This window comes from Microtus ochrogaster, chromosome 2 (assembly GCF_000317375.1).
Source record: "Microtus ochrogaster isolate Prairie Vole_2 chromosome 2, MicOch1.0, whole genome shotgun sequence".
Classification (NCBI taxonomy): Eukaryota; Metazoa; Chordata; class Mammalia; order Rodentia; family Cricetidae; genus Microtus; species Microtus ochrogaster.
The window spans coordinates 56,655,115-56,673,019 of NC_022010.1; the positions used below are offsets into that span (position 1 = coordinate 56,655,115).

General features: G+C 40.7%; 1 protein-coding gene across 1 annotated transcript in view; it reads right to left on the reverse strand.

Moving 5' to 3' along the window:
- Positions 1–17,905, reverse strand: part of Phldb2 (pleckstrin homology like domain family B member 2) — a 222,830-nt gene that overhangs the window by 99,228 nt on the left and 105,697 nt on the right. Inside the window, exon 2 of the mRNA XM_026786135.1 lies at positions 15,535–15,649. Within this exon, the coding sequence (XP_026641936.1) occupies positions 15,535–15,649 (115 nt within the window). The remainder of the gene's footprint in view (positions 1–15,534; positions 15,650–17,905) is intronic.

The following is a 17,905-nucleotide window of genomic DNA, read 5'->3' on the forward strand; positions in this document are numbered from 1 at the left end:
TCTCTCTCTCAATGGACGGGAGAACACATGTCCTCGGGTGGTGATTTCCTCCCCAATGATGAAGTTTCTACTCTGTGAAACTCCCAGGTGACCGCACCTCTGCCAGACACTGTTCTTCCCCCAGGGCAGGTTTACCTGATGCGTCAGAAAAGCAGCTGTGCCAAACAGCGATGGAACAGCCTGGGGTCAGGAGACTTCCAACTCCGTGGTACTGATTTCTTTGGCATGCTGTTTCATAAACGGTTCTGTGTTTTCCATATAGTTAACATAACCAGTGAAAACTAATGTAGACTTTTTCCACCATTGCTTCCCTGGGAGGTTACGACATAGACTGGGATAGACTGGGGACACCCACAGTCCATGTTGACACGCGCAAGTGTAGCTCTTTGCAAAGTGGGGTTTCAACGATGAAAGACAACCCTGGAGGAACTCACAGGGTAAGGAAAGCACAAGGACCCGCAAACTCTAATTAACAACCATGTAGCCTGGACAAGTTGTTTTAGCTACCAGCAAGGGTGTCTCCAAGACGGTAGCATAGCAACAGAGGTACCGGTGATGCCTCTGCTTCGTGTATGCAAAATGTCTGAGCTGTGAGTACACTCGCTTAACCGAATGTCTGTTAAAAATGTTACATTTGTGTAAGTAAAAGTCCGAATTTTTAAATTAAATATATTTTACTATTTATATGTATGTGTGTTTTCGGTATGTGTGTGCACGTGAATGCAGGTAAGAGGGCAGTGGGGGAAGAAGAAACGGTTGTGAACCTCTCGAAGTGAGTTTTGACAACTAGACTCCGATCCTCTACAAGAGCGGTGCAGCTCTTAGAAGCTAAACAACCTCATCAGTCCCTAAAGTTTGACTTTATTTTATGCTATAAGATTGGTTAGCATTTTCGAGTATTCTCTGCTCATCACCACCCCAGTAGCATTTATTCCACAGTAATAAATTCACATCAACTTAAAATCACTTAAAACATCTCAATTAAAATAAGACACTCTTGCCTTTGTTTACGTTTCTATTCACTCACGGCTTAACGATAACAAAACACCTTTCAAGAATTAAGTAAATGCCTTCTCATTTTCTCCATTCAGAAGTTGCCTTTATTGTGTCCCCTTGAGCTTGAAGCTCACAACTGAAAGATTGCTCCTTCATAGGCCTGGTGGTGCCTGAGGGTAATCCTAGTCCTTGAGAAGCTGATGCAAGAGGATCAAGAGTTCCAGACAAGTTTGGGCCTCACAACAATTTGGGACCAGCCTGAGCTACGTAGTGAAGACCTGACTTAAAACACCGAAGACTGCCTATTGAAATCAATGTGGTGGTTCCTCAGAAAACTGTGAATCGATCTACCATAAAATCCAGCTGTACCACTCTTGGGCATATACCTAAGGGACCCTCCATCCTACCACAAGGATGGTTGCTCAGCTTTGTTCATTGTAGTTTCATTCATAATAGCCAGAAACTGAAAACAACCTAGATGTCCTCAACCAATGAATGAAGAAAGTGGTACATTTACACAAAGCTGTATGACTCAGCTGTTAAAGACAATGACATCATGAAATTTGTAGGCAAATGGACGGAACTAGAAAAAAAAAATCATCGTGAGTGAGGCAACCCAGACCCAGAAAGACAAACATGGAATGTACTCACTTAAAAATAAGTATTAGCTGTTAAGTAAATGGTAATCAAGCTATATTCCATAGTCCCAGAGAGGGTAGGAAAAAAGGAGGGCTCTATGGGGGATGCATGGATCTCCCTGGGAAGGGGAACTGGAATAGATTTTGTGATTGGACTAGAGGCAGGACAGATGGAAATGGAGGGATCAGTTGTGTGGGGGAGGGAGAAGGCACCAGTGACTGCTCATATAACTCAGTGTAAGCAGATTCCAGTACTACTTTCTTAGCACTGAGGGTGGGGGGGACACCTCTCACTCCCGTGCAGCAATTACCAGCTGAAATCTAGTTTCTTCTGTCTTCTTGTTTCCTTTGGCCTAATGGCTGAGTACCCAGAGTTCAGATTTGGGACCTATATTCAATCTACTGCTTCCATGACTGCTGTCTTTCTGCCCCGTGGAACTAAATCCCATCATGTGTCCACTATTCACGCATTGCATCTCCAGACCAACCCTCTCCTCATATAATCTCAGGCCCCTGGCAGCTGCCCATGTGGCTACCTACTGACCTAGTAGTTACTGTTCTCAATGCTGATTCCCTGAAATGTTTTCCCCTGTCTCCAACCACTCTTTTCCAACTGAAGTCATCCCCATATCAGATCTAAAACTTTACATCATCCTCAAATTTAATTTCTCTCCAATACCTCAGGAAGTCTTTCCTGCTTTTTCTAAAATAAATTAAGAATTCAGCTACTGACGACCTCACTGCTAATCTCGTCTAGATCTCATCTGCCATACTGTCTTGGCTTGACCCTTGCTCTCTTACAGGATATTGTCAGCCCAGACACCAGGATGATCACTGTAAAATGTTAGGCGACACAATCTACTCCTTTCCTTAAAATTCCGCGGTGGCCCTATTCAGTTCAAGCAAAAGCCACGTGGGGGCCTAGAAGGACATTGCTGACCCACTCTTCTCTAACATCACCTCCTGTTTCTCTCACCCAGTTTTTGATACCATGTCCTCCTTGATATCCCTGCTTTTGTTTTCTGGAAACTGCATCTGCCTCAGGATCCCTGAGCTAGCAGCCTGTCTGTCCCAAGCTCCCCAACTCTCCACACACCACTGCATCTGTATAGCTTGGGCCCTCACTTCCTTTGCTCACATTTAACGATGTTACTCATGCCTTTCCTGACCACTCTTCTTAAAGTTTAAGATGAACTTTGCATATCAACACGTTTCTCCGTTTTGTAATTGTAATTTGTAGTCTCATGTGTCAGTCATCTTTCTGTTACTGTAACGAATATCTGAGATGATAAACTCATAAAGGGAAAGGTGTGTTTGGCTCCCAGTTTTGGAGGTTTCAGGACAAAACTGACTGGCTCTGTTGCTTTTGGTCTGTGACAAGGCAGCACATCCAATTCCTCACCTCATTCCTAGGAACAAGAGGGTGAGGCTGGTGGCTGATATTACCATCTCTTCAGTGACTTCTACCTTCCATTTTCTTTTTCTTTTCTTTTTTAAAAGACATTAAGATATGGTCACCATATTTCACTGGCTGGCCTAGGACTCCCTGTGTAGACCAAGACGACCTGAATTCAGAGATCTGCCTGCCTCTGCCTCCAGAGTCCTGGGATTAAAGCTGTACAGCATCACAGTGGGCTTAGGATTTTACTTCTTAAATCTTCCATCTCCCCTCAAAAATACAGTAAGCTGGGGACCAAGTCTTCAACCAGGGGGCTTTGGGGTAACATTCCTGATCTCTAGGCTTAAACTGTAGAAGTCACAAAGCATAGTTCTAAATTAACATTAGTATCTGTGTTAGTCTCACTGGAATGGAAGTTCCAGACAGACAGGGATTTTTATCTGTTCCTTCACATGCTGTATCACTAACACACCTAGAATGTTCCCTGACATAGAGTACACACGCACGAACGAATGCCAACTTTGACCCAATGCTTACAGATGTTTCCCTGTCGAAAATGCCATAACTAACATACTTAGCCTAGATAATTATTCTGCAAGGAATATATGCACTAACATAGTATACACAAACAAGCTATATTTAAATAGTTAATATTCCTGACTGAGAAAAATATCACTGATATTTATTAAAAAAAACAATTACTGTATGGATCATTCTTCTAAATATATGGTGGTATAGAGAAGTGCTTGATACTATAATGGACACCATGCTACTGTGTCCACGTTGTAAGGGAGAAAAGAAGACACCAGGAAATCACGTTTGCCCAAGCATTTGAAATAGTAGAGGCAGAGTCTGAGTGGACACAGCAGGATTCTAGAGTGCCTACACCCTTAAATGCTACCTCACCTCTTCTCTAGCATGAATACCATCAGAGGAATGTCTGCAGAGTGACTAATTCCTAATCAGTAGACAAAGCTAATGTCCACGGTCCAGCCATCTCTGATGATAGCTACATTCCTCACGGGACAAGGGGTCACGTTATTCATATTTACGTGAATCACACTCTAGGGCTGGGGAGATAGAGAGAGGGGCTATCAGAAAGTACTTATTTCATGTGATTTTTAAAGTCACTCAAGGCAGCAGAGCTTCTCTTGATGAGTCAGTGTGGTTTTCCCTCTGTTTTATAATACCAGGGCAGCCTGAAGACAGAAGAGATCCACCCGAAGGTACAAGTGGTAAATGAAATTAAATTAAGTGTTAAAACGAGACCTTTAATCTCCTAACACATGGGGGGGGTCACTCAGTAAATTACTACTACCACCAGCAGTGTCAGACTCACAGAAGGACCTAAGCTCCTGTCTTTTACCTTTCCATATTCTGAGTCCCATTTTATCTTATATTCACTTATTTATTTTAAATAACTCACTGACACTGGTTTTGAACTTCTAAACCTCACACCTCCGTCTTCCGAATGCTGGGATTGCGGTCCCCGTTATACCCACTTTATAGAATACTGAGCATTGAGCCCAGGGCTTTGGGCCTGCCAGGCAAGAGTGTTACCAACTGTGCTACAACCCCCAACCCACATATGTTTTTTTTTTGTTTTTTTTGTTTTTTGTAAAATTCTCTCTTTCGTTATAAATCAGAGCCTTGTCTCCTAGCCTCTGCCATTCCTAGTCATCCATTTAGGGTACAGGCTGGAAACTGCACAGCGTTCCTCCCGTCATTGTTTACCTCTCTGGGATCAAACTCATTATAAAATTTGTTCTTATCTGACTTCAACTTCTCAAGTGGGGAAAAGTAAAGTTTTGTCTCTGTCTCTGTCTCTCTCTCTCTCTCTCTCTCTCACTCACTCATTCACACACACACACACACACACACACACACGCCAGCTAAAATAATTCTAACAATAAAAGAATGGCTGGGGGCATTGCCATTCCTAATTTTAAGTTATGTACAGAGACATAGTAATAAAGACAGCATGGCACTGTCATAAAAACAGACACATTGATCAATGAAATAGAATTGAAGACATGAACATAAGTTCACACACCTATGGACACCTGATTTTTAATAAAGAAGCCAAAAATATATATTCATTGGAGAAAAGACAGCATCTTCAACAAATGGTGCTGGTCAAACTAGTTAGCTGCACGTAGAAAAATGCAAACAGATCCAAACTATCACTTTATACAAAAATCAATTACAAATGGATCAAAGTCCTCAGCATAAGACCCGCTAACACAAATCTGATACAAAAGAAAGTAGGGAATGCGCTTAAATTCATCAGCACAGAAAAGGTCTTTTTATCAGAACCCTGATAGCACAGACATTAAAGTCAATAATTAATAAATGGGACCTCACAAAACTAAAACTCTTCTGTGTACCCAAGGACACTGTCATTCAAGTGAAAAGGCAGCCTATAGAACGAGGGGAAAAAAACCTTTACCACCTATACATCTGACAGAGGTTAGTAAGTAGAATAAAGAAATAATAAACAAAGAAACTGAAATTAAAACAATTTAATTTAAAAATGGGCTACAGAGCTAAAGTGTACTTTCAGAAGATAAGACTGAGGAAAACTTAATGGATCAGTATCTTTAGTCATCAGGGCAAGCAATGTTAAAACTACTTGGAGATTTCATCCAGTCAGAACGGTCACGATCAGTAAAACAAATCACAGAGATGTTACTGGGGATGCAGGAAGGAGGCAACACTTCTTTGCTCCTGATGGGAGAGCAACCTGGAGCATCCACTACGACAGCATATGTGGAGGTGCCTCAAAACACTGAAAACTGATTTACCACAAGATAGAGCTGTACCAAAGACCACTCCATCTTACACAGAGAAGCGTGCTCCTCCATGCTCACTGCTGTTCTACTCATAAGGGCCAAAACTGGAAACAGCCTGGCTGTCCATCAGTCGATGTGTGGGTCATGAAAACGTAGTATATTTTCACAATAGGATTATTTGGGGGTTCAGGGAAATGAAATTATGAAATTTGAGATAAATGAATGGAGCTGAAAACAACCATTCTGAGTGAGGTCACACGGACCAAGAAAGATAAGCATGCATGTTTTTATTCCTATGTGGACGTTAGCTGTCATGCTTTAGAAATTTTTTATCTAGAAATCCACAGAGGTTAGGTAACTAGTAAGGGACCAGAGGGGAGGAGAGGGTCTTCCAAAGAGGGGAAATAGAGTATAAAGTGACAGGGAATAAAAGGCAAAATAAAACAGCAAGATTACACAGAGTGGGGAATGGTAGAGAAAGGTATAGGAGGAAAATGGAGAAGAGCTAATAATAAAGACTAGTTGGAAAGACTCTTAGTATAAAAATATTCTCAAATGCATAAATATATGAAGTTTATGTGGAGGTAATCCTACAATGGGAAAGAAAATACCACAACTAGACATTATACATAGAAATACTGCCAGTTCCATCCTTTTGAGTTGTTGGCCATAGATTCCCTGGCCAAACATTAAAGGTCATTGTCAGTACTATTAGTTACCCCTCACAGCCTGATGGTTAGACCATACTGCTAAAGACACCACATCCTTATGACACAGAACACGGAGAAATTGGACTGGTGTTCTACCAGAGGCTTCACCCCTACTGACTGTTGTTCATAGAACTGGAAGGTGCTATACTGGTGGGTAAAAGTAATTATCAATTTCACCCAGTTACAGACCCTGTGAGCTATAATAGCTTGCTGCCTGCAAGATGTGCCTTTCTTAAAAAAGCAGCCATCTATTTTCAGATGGGAGTTGAAATCATTGCTAAGGAGAATGATGTAGGACTCTTGTAATAGTGGGCATATCTTACATAACAGTGATATGTAATACAAATCAGAGTGGTGCACATATTATGAAGGTAAGTAACCAAGTTTTGATTGGATTTAAGGTATTCTTCATGAGATAGAAACCATTCCTAACACAGTTAATGAGGCCAAGAATCTGAGGCTGAAATGCTGGTCATGGACCCTAGGGGAAAACCTCCTACTATTATTCTGCTCAATGAACATAGCACTAAAATGCCCCCTAATAACATAGTGCTATGCCTATAAACCATTGCACCACTCACTTCTCATCAGAGAAGCTTCTTCAAGCAGTACATGATAATGAACAGAAAGATTCCCAACTGAACAGCGGAAAGAAAAGAGTGACAGACTTTGGAGTACTCAGTCATCAATAGATTGTAAGAGTCAGAGCGGGCAGATGAATCCAATAACATGTCTTCCAGACAAAACAGAGCTGATGTACATATGAACTCACAGGGACTGAGATAGCGCACACATAATGCACACACATTCAAGCCAGATGAAATTCCACCAGGGAGAAAGTGGCGTGGGCACACTGATCCACCCTTAGCCAAGAAACTACTTGCAAAGGATAGTTGCTGAGAGGGAAAATCCATTTTCTTCAAGGGAATAACACCTGGTATATCAACAACAGTCTAGGACAGGCCCCCACATTTAGGTGTCAGTGACCAACACAAATTCAACTTGATGTCTTTTTGTGTATTTTTTATTTTTATTGTGAATTTTGTAGAGGAAGATCTGGGAGAAATTGAGGAAAGGGAAAGATCATAATCAAAATAGATTATGTGAAATTCTCAAAAACTATTAAAAATAATTATACATGGATTGTTCCACTAGGAATTTATATTTTTATTGTTGTTATTGACACAATCTCACAGAGTCTAGACTGTCTTTAAGTCCATGATCCTCCTGCCCCAGCCTTCCCATGTTAGTATTGCAAACATATAAGAAACTTTGAAATGCTTGGAATAATTTTGCAATTGTTTCTTGTCATTTACGAAGACTATTTGAAGCTGACTGGAATTTTACGTCTTGACTTAGTATATCTCTTCCTTTCTCTGCAGTGAGAGCTACCAAATCTTTATAGCCTTGAGTCAGCCTCCAATGCTTGCAGCAACTGTCTGGACTGCTTTCTCCTTCAACCTTACAACTATCTCAAGACTCGTAAAACTTTTCAGAGTGCTGAAGAAAGACAGTTGATCTGGGGGCAGGCAGACCTAGGTTTAAATCATGATTTGTTACTAGCTAAGCAATTGGAATGCATTGTTTACCATCAGGGAGAAATAAATGACTATTCAAAAAAAAAAAACAGTCCTCATCCTATGATCTAAGATGATGATGTCCAGGCCTCCCCCCCCCCCACACACACAGATGATAGCACAAAGGGAGCAATCAAAAGAAAAGTCTGCAGTCACCTTGCCCTTCTGTGGAGCTGTCGCTTATGGCATTGGCCGTTATGATGCACATTGTCCTGGGTAAGCTGCGTGCCACGTCATGTATTCCTTTTTGAACATAGTGCCAGGACAATTGGTCTCTCTCTTCAAAATGTACATACCTTCATTTCTTAGAAAAGCTGTCACTCTTTTCCACACAAACTTGCAACCATTGTTAAGAAGAACCACTGAAACAAATGGTTCTTTTCATACCAGGATTTCCAGGAAGCACAGAGGCAAGCTTCTATCATATCATTCTATAATAATAGCAAGGATTTTTTTTAACCTCTTCTACCTTTTCTGTGTCTTTGAAGTATATTCATTTCAATAACTTTATTGGATGTTTAGATTTTTGATTCTATATTCTCAAATACTTACTTAAATAGGTACACTATAAATATTAGTTACGCAGGCTAACACCAGAAAATAAACCAAAATTAAAATAGAGTCAGTTTAACCTACCAAGGGCACAGGAAGACAAATGCCTTGTTTTTGTTTTTGTTGGGAGGAGGGGTTGGAATTCTTTTTGGGGGTGTGTGGCTCTTTTTTGAGACTGATTTCTCTGTGTAGCCCTGATCATCCTGGAACTCACTAGGCTGGCCTCAGACTCAGAGATCCACCTGCTTCTGCCTCCTGAATGTTAAAATTAAAAGCATGCATCACCCACTGCCTGGCTAAATGCCTCATTTTTTAAAATCTCTTTGGAACATCAGATAATCATGTTCAAAATGATATTTTAAGTTTAAGCTATTACAAGATTTGTCTTCTATTTAAAAGAAAGGTCTAAATCCAATTGCCCCGACAAATTTCTGCATCAAAGTGGTTTATTTTGTGTGTCTTGATCTCATTTTTTTCCTGTGAGTTTATGTTGTAGTGATGCAGGAAAAGGGTGCCCCCCCGTGTGTATGTGTGACTGTGTGTGTGTGTGTGTGTGTGAGAGAGAGAGAGAGAGAGAGAGAGAGAGAGAGAGAGAGAGAAAGAGACTGTGTGTGTGTTACTAATTAATGTACCCCAGATGCATTTATTTTGGCTTACTTTTCTCATCACAATCACTTTTCACGCATGAACGGTTTAAAACAAAGAGGTGTTTCTATGTTATTTTTATTTTTATTACAGGAAATAAGAGCCTTGTGTTCCTTGATATCTCAGGCAGCACAGATTCTCTCCTGTCTTATGGTCTTTATTCTTCCTTCCATCTGAATTTTGCCATCTGTCAAGTTATCTCACACCACGGATTCTAGTTCATTTGTAATAATACGTGCAATGTACTGGAGACTTCTCATAGCTCAGAAGACCAGACCAGGGTTCAGAAGATGAGAAGTGTCAAAAGAAAGTTAACTTTACTGAGCAGCTCAGAAGTGTGGATGATGACATGTCTCTCCATAGAGGTTTTAGTGACCAACATATAACTAAATCAGGCTTTAAAACATGACAGGAATGCATATTGATAGCAGAGTTTCTGGGGCCAATGAATTCATCAGAGAAGACAACACATTTGACCTTCATCTTACAGGATTTCTAGGCAGAGTATGGTGTGAGCAATACAGGAAGACAGTAAGTCCCAGGGAGTTTGGAATACAGTTAAGTAACAGCCTGTAGAGAAAATGAAAGTGAGGGAGAAGGGGGTACGATCTAAGAAGTTGGGAGCAGATTTGGGAGTGGAGGTTGGGGAGATGCGGAATTGAAATTCAGACTTCACATCTAATACCATTTGAGTTACATCATATCCTTGTTCTAAGTTTTTCTTTGCCTGACAAACACTAACTATAGGAAGGAGGACCTGATTATACAAGAGAAAAATGTGTTCCAACTACAAAATTTACACTTCAATAAAACCCTGGAAATGCTATTTCCTGTGTTAAACTAGAGGTGTTTCTGTTATCAAGGATGCTCAATTGGACATTCTCAGGTGCACAGTTTGGACACTGAAATTGATCCCATTTCTCACCACCATCTTATTGTTCTCATGCTATAATGACTTCATGGTTAGAGATCTTAAAGTTCTTACAGAAATATGCATGAAGCAGGTCTGATGGAGTTTTTGGATCAAATGTCGGTTTGGTGGTTTGAATGAAAATGGTCCCTGAAGGCCCACAGGGAGAGGCATTATTGGGAGGTGTGGCCTCGTTGGAGGAAGTGTGTCACTTCAAAGTTTAGAGTTCAAACCAGGCCCAGAGTCTCTCTCTTCCTACTTCCTACAGATCCAGATACAGAACTCTTAGCTACCTCGCCAGCATCATGGCTGCCTGTATCCTGCCATGCCTCCTGCCATGATGATAATAACAAAACCTCTGAAACTGTAGGCCAGCACCAATAAAATGTTCTCCTTTATAAGAGTTGCTGTGGTCAAGCTGGGTGGTGGTGGCAAACGCCTTTAATCCCAGCACTGGGGAGGTAGAAGCAGGCGGATCTCTGTGAGTTCGAAACCAGCATGGTCTACAAGAGCTAGTTCCAGGACAGGCTCTAAAACTACAGTGAAACCCTGTCTCAAAACAAAAAACTTGCTGTGGTCATGGTGTCTCTTCAGAGCAATAGAAACCCTAATTAAGACAGGTGGACTGGAATTTGAGGATATACTCAACTGTGTCCCTATAGGGTCAGGCCTGCTTGCTTGACCATTTTCAAATGTCTCACTTTACAGGGATACATTCAGTGTTTCTCTCAAGGGACTGAGAAAGCCAGCCATTCAATCCATCATTATTGGCCTCTATCTCTGAACAGAGATTAAGGTTTAGTGCCCAATGTGTTTCAGTAGATTAAGGAACTGATTCCAATACTGACAATGCTACCATATTTTTATACTTACTAGAATTTCTAACTATTTTTAAGAAAAAGAATTTCTGTAAGTTACACGTGATCCCTGAAGAAGATGATTGGAATACATTTATTGTGTTTAAATGAGAACACACACACACACACACACACGAACAAAAGTCCTTTGTAGGACATTCTCTTATTTCTGATCTCCAGAGGTTGACTCGTTAGGTATCAGTATTATGTTTACAAGACTGACATAATTTCTAGAGAGACAGGCATGGTGGTGCAGAACTGTAATCCCAGCATTCAGGAGACTGAGAAAGGACATCATGAGTTCTGGGTCAAACTGGGTGACATAGTGAGACCCTGTATCACAAAACAAAACAGTCCACAAAACAAAAACAAAACAAAAGAAACAACCAAAAGACATCTCTAGAGCTCTGGCATAATTATAGGAAGGAACGACACCTTCATGATTAATATTAGCATTACCAGAAGTTTCACAACTTAATGCATACGAGGGAAGTTATAGACACTGGAATGAATTTGCCATTCAAAAAAAAAAAATATGTATGTCTGAAGAGTGCACCAGAATTAGGATAGAGTTTTCTGGGTCTCTATTTCCTCTAAAAAACAAATCCTAGGTTTGGTCTGAGGACCTCCTCTATTGCCTCCTCCCTCCACAGCTGAAGTGCTGGAGGAGAAAAAACGTAAGAGTCTCACCCTCCAAGTTGGCTGGGCACTAATGAGCAATCAACAAAAGTTCTTAGGTGGTTTAGTGTTCCTTGATGATGAAAGCTGCTTTGGTCCCACATCCAAAGGTTATCAAAGTGACTATCCATGTGGAAAATTCCAGTTTTGAGGGGTCCATATCCGTGGAGTATAATGCTACCCGTGATGAATAATTCACTGACAATTACTTCCCAAAAGAGAGTTGTAGCTTTCATGGGCCATTAGCATTTCTTGCAAAATGTTCAGTGACTTTGCAAATACCTAACTCTGTGGTCTATTGGCGATATCAAGCCTTTCTTTTCCATTCAAATCTCACAGCTCTCTCGGTTCAAGAAAGAAGGATGGCAGGGGTACATTGGAAGAGTGTGGGGGGTCAGGCACTGCATGTGCCAACATGCATACCCCTTGAGCATAAGGGGACCACACAAGTGGAGGTCATTGTCGCCTTCCCCTGGCCCACCCCTGTTGTCTTCTTTGTTGTGTTCTGCAATTAATTAATGGAAGATTAGCCTCATATCTAGTCCCCCAACTGCTCGATCTGGAAAAGATCTTTATTCTTTTTAACCCTCGGTAGCAGCCCGCTGCTGAATCACATCTGCTTCTGTCACTGATTTGCATTTGTTCATTTGGTTGTTTAGCAGCACTGGGGCGAGAATCTGTCACACAGCAGGTGCACTCTGGTCACCAAGCTACACATTTCAGTTTGACCTCCTGCATATCTTTCAGCAGTTCTCTTCTCTCTATCTCACTTTCTTCAAGGATCATTTGTTATTTTAACACCTATTTCTTCCTTCAGATGGCTAGGATAAATCTTAAGAGCGAAGGGGCAATGGAGCCTCACCCGGCCTGGGGATGGATGGACAGTGGGTGTTGATTAAGTGCAAGACTCAGCGAAGCAGGGAAAGATGTGAGACTCTGAAGGGGAAGCTAACATCCACAAGTTGGGAAAAAGACCGGATGTATCAAACCTAAGATCCAAAGAGTCTTTGATCTTAGATGTGAGCAAGTGTAGGGAGATCGCTAAGGAACTGCTCAAGTTTGTTTGTTTGTTTGTCTTTAAAACTATATATATATATATTGGAGCCAGAGAGATGGCAGCGTTAGGAGCATTTGTTATGCTTTCAAATGACCCAGGGTTAATTCCCATTATACATGGCAGCTCACAACTCCAGTTCTTGGAGATTTAATATTCTCTTCTGACCTCTCACATCAGGCATAGGCAAGGTGAACAGACACTCAAGCAAGCAAAACACTCATATACATAAAATAGAATAAACAAATCTTTAAAATTTTCATGTATTTTGTGTGTATGCCCATGCATGCATGTGCACTCTAGGACATGAACACACATGTGAGAGTGTGCACGTCAGAGGATAAATTATGGGAATTGTTTATTTTCCTCCTACCTTGTGGGTCCTAGGAATGAAACTCAACTCTTTAGGCTTGTCAGCAGATGCCTTTTATGAACTGAGTCATAGAAAGCCCATTAATTCATGTTTTGAAGCTTGAGTTTATTGTTGGATGTCAAGTCTCAAGAGGCATAGGCAGCAAATACTGGAATGATAATTCCCCAAATTGTAGAAGGAGCGGAGGGATGCCTTCCCACCCAGATCCCGCACGGCTAGATTTACACCTGAAATAACAACACATGAATTGTATTCATTTAAACACTGCCTGACCCATTAGTTCTAGCTTCTTATTGGCTAATTCTCATATCTTGATTAACCCATTTCTAATAATCCATGTAGCACCATGAGGTGGTATCTTACCGGGAAAGATTCTAGCCTACATCTGTTTTGGGTCTAAGAATCATGGCGTCTGACTGACTCTGCTTTCTTTCTCCCAACATTCTGTTCGGTCTACTCCACCTATCTAATTTCTACCCTATCAAAAAGCCAAGGCAGTTTCTTTATTAACCAATGAAAGTAACACATAGACAGATGACCCTCCTACATCACCACATGAAGCTTCTAATCTCAACACCACTAATTAAAAAATTTAATTATTTTTATCCATTTCCTTCCTTTTCCACAACATTCCAGCTTTGTGGGGGTAGGTATCTAACCAGCCCTACCCAGTCACTCCTGTGACTCAGATATGACAGAAACACTGTAACATTTTTGTTGAATGAATGATTATATAAACCAGTCATCCATAATGAAAATCTAATCTCATGACTACATCTGTGAAACTCTTCAAGAGTCCTCAGTGGAGCCTGAGAGTAAGGACATGGAAGTAAGCCTCTGGTTACTCCAGGTTATCTCCTCCCTAACAGACTGCCATATTCTCTTTTTCCTTTCTAGCAGTAGGAATTCCATTCTCAGAGGGAACTGGTCACACGCATCCCACTCTTCTCATCTTCAGAATCAGTTTACCCAATGCTGGTCAACTGAAAAGCTGTCTTCTTCAGAGAGGTTTTGCCAGCTCCATGTCTGGTCTTGGCTAGGCAGCAAAGTATCAAAGTATTTCACACTGCAATGCTGTAACCTTTCTCTTTTATCCTAAGTTTCAAGATATATACTCCCTACAAATTACAGACTTGCAGACTCTCACAGAAGAATAAGAGGATTCCCTCTGTTAACATAGAAGTACAGTCAAGGGAAAGAAAGAAGGAGAGAAAGGAGGAGGGAGAGAAAAGGTGAATATGAACCTATATTTGCTTTCATTTTCTTTTTTCTAGAGAACCTTAGCATAGAAGCTTTCCGTTTAACACCTTGATTCTAGAGCTATCCAGAATGACTAAATGAAATACTGAATCTCATTAGAAATTAGTTTCCTAACACAAGGGGATTCTGGAGCACAGAGATGACCTCAGGGGATACACATGCTACCTCGTGTATCTCCAAATCCTGTAGTTACTTGATCACTTGATACAGAATAAAATTAATGAAGAACATACATGTTTTATGAGTCCATTTGTTGCTTTCGAAGAGTGGAGAATACTTTTTTGGGATTTTACCCAGTACTATAACCTTGTGAGCTGCAATGATTTGAGTACAGCTTGGCTTTTCTTGAGAGGAAACAACAGGATCAGTGTTCTGTTAGGGCCAATTCCTGGTGCCTTTCTCTGTACCCATAACCCACAACACTCGTTTTTGTGTGAATGTTGATTTAAAAAGACTGATGGATATTCCCTCTCTACAGTAGCTACCTTTATTTAAACTTATCTTCAACATGTTTTTGGTGAGGTAGGGAACTGGCCTATAAAATAGCACTTAACTAATGCAACATGCTGGGTTTGCCAGCCTCTGGCTACTTTCCATATTTCTTGTACTTGCTATATTCTTGTAATTTATACTTGAGAATTCCAGATAATGGTGGTTTGGATGAGAGTGTCCCCAGTGGGCCCATGTATGTGAACCCTTGGTTCCTAGTTGGTGGCACTGTTTGGGGGGTTTAAGAGATGCAGTCTTGTTAGAAGACTTATGCCAATCAAAGGCAGAAGTCCTTTTGAGTTTAAAGACTTGAACCACTTCTAACTTGCTTTTTCTACTTTATACTTGCAGGTCAAGATGTAAGCTCTCAGCTTCTGCTCCAGCTGCCATGCCTACTGCTTTCTGCCAAGCCTCTGTGCCATGATGGACTCTTATGCCTCTGGAATTGTGTGTGCAAATAAACTCCTTTTCTCTAGAAGTTGCCTTGGTCATGATACTTTGCCATAGCAAAAGACAAGTAAGTAGCATATAGTTCAATCTTAATATGCATTAGTGAGTCAAGAGAAGCATTAAAGAACTATGTGTAGATGAAGACAGTTCTCACCAAAGTGTTGTAGGTCACCAGCTCCATCATCCTTGGGCTCCTCTCTTGGTTCATCTTCTTCTTCCATCAGAGTCATGTGATGATTCTCAGAGGAGATCTTGGGATCCATGTCTACCTGTTCTCACCAAGGAAAAAAAATAGATGCTATGATTTGGGAAGTTGAAAGCTGAAGTGACCTATGGAAACCGCAGGTCGACAATGCTTCATTGTGAAGCCCAGATGTTGAACATCTGGGAAACTCTAACTGCTGTTGGAGTTGAAAAGCAGACATCCTGAGGTCAACATGGTTCCTCATCACTGACTCTTCCTTAGAACATCAACATAAATAGCAGCCTCATCACCATCAACAAAAGCACAGACTTGGGGTAGAGTAGTTATCTTCCTTTAAAAGTGGACACCAGCAAACAAATAAATAGCTCTATTTTACTCCTTAGGGCTACACTCAAAGGAGCCTTGTGGAAGCCTGAAATGTAGATAGCATCAAAGTCTATATATGCCATAAAATTATTACTAATATTAAATATTAAAGTAATAAAAGAATGATGTACTGTAACAAAAGTTATGTGAATTTTTTTCTCCAATTCTAGCAAAATCACTTATTTCTTAGCATCTTTGCTATATGATTTTAATTTTTACTTTCTTACGAGTTAAAAACAAAGGCTTTTCCTTGGCATATCATAATTGCCTCATCCCAGTTTTGAATGTTTTCCTCATCACGTCCCAGCATTCCTAACACAGACCACTTAGGAGGAAGAATTTATTCTGACTCATGGTTCAGGGGATTCTGTCCATCATGACAATGAAGAGGCATAGCAACATGAACAGTTCATGACCATTGTAATACGAGTATATGGTAGTGTTCAGGAAGAAAAGAAACTGGGCTTGAAGCACAGCTGAACTGCGATGCTTGGGCTCTGACCCCACGGCCCATGTCTACAAGCTAGGCTTCAAGTCCCGAAGGTTCCTCCCATTCGTGGGCTACCGACTGGGAATCAGGTGGTAATGTACATGCTCCTGCAGGAGATATTTCACAGTTAGACCATAGCAATCTTCTCTCCCCAGACTATGAGTGAACAAAACAAGAAGTATTACAACACAACAAACACCAGTCTAACAAAGACAACTGCTAAGTGGTTAGTGGAGGGTAGAATATGTACTGTGGATGCTCTGGACAAAGGTTCCTCTCAAAGACAAGATGGAATTTGATGGAATGAATTTTTTGTTTAATGTTCGTCTGAAGGGAGTGAAATTCAAAACGTATGAGTTGTTTGTGAGGGGAGTTTTTCATTTAGTATTTTCACACCACATTTGACTATGCATTCCGAAAACCATGGGAATTGAAAACTTGCATAAAGAGAAATGAACAGAGAGAGCAATAGTTAGGTCAAGTTCCTTGGGTTAGCTGTTGCTTTATTTTCTACTTTTCATTCTATGATTAGCATTTAACACCCACCCTTTTAGGTATTTTGTTTTATATTGCTTATTTTAGCTTTTGCAAAACCTGATGTTTCAGAGAAGGAAACTGTATCCTTGTTCTAAAGGACTTGCTGAGAGACTCTTGACTTTCAGTCAGGATCCCATAGTTTTCATGTGCCCAGCATTCTCGTCAGTCTGGGGGAGATGGAGGGATTCTATTAGCACACAGTGGCTCTTATTTTTATGCACACACTGTGCAAAATAATTTCTCATTTCATTCCCGCAATGACACTTCAGGCTCAGCATTACCATGTACATTTTACACAAAGAGATAGGGGCTGAGGGAAAGTCACAGGGTTGTCAGAAACCACAGAACCAGAAACGTACATTATCTCATAAAGTACATTGAACCCCTATCTCCAAATCAAATGTTGAAAAAGCAATAAGTTTCATTTCAATTCTTCTTGATATATCAAGAAGAACTAATTTTCAATGGCAGTAGAACTGGATGTAGAAAATTAAATAGAAAAATCTGCAAATTGTAAAGGTGAGAAGCTAAAAATTGAAGCTGGGGACTTATTGAAGAAAACAAGACCCATGGTGAGAGAAATCTGGCTCAGTGGTTAGGACTGTGTACTGCTCTTGCAGAGAACCCAAGTTTGCTTCTCAGCACCAATGTCAGGTGGCTCACAACCAACTGCCTGCAACTCCAACTTTAGAGGAATCCAATAAGTTTGACCTCCATGGGCACCAGTAATGTGTACTCACACATGCATGTGCATGCACACACAATTTAAAAGACATTTTTTAAAAGAAAGCAATAGTAGACTGAGATACACAGGAACTAAAACTCAATAAGGCAGTGCGATGCATGATTTATTGGTACTGATAGGAGGCACAAAGGAAAGCATTTTTGTAATTTGGCTAAATGATAGATGAGGGGGGCATTATCTGA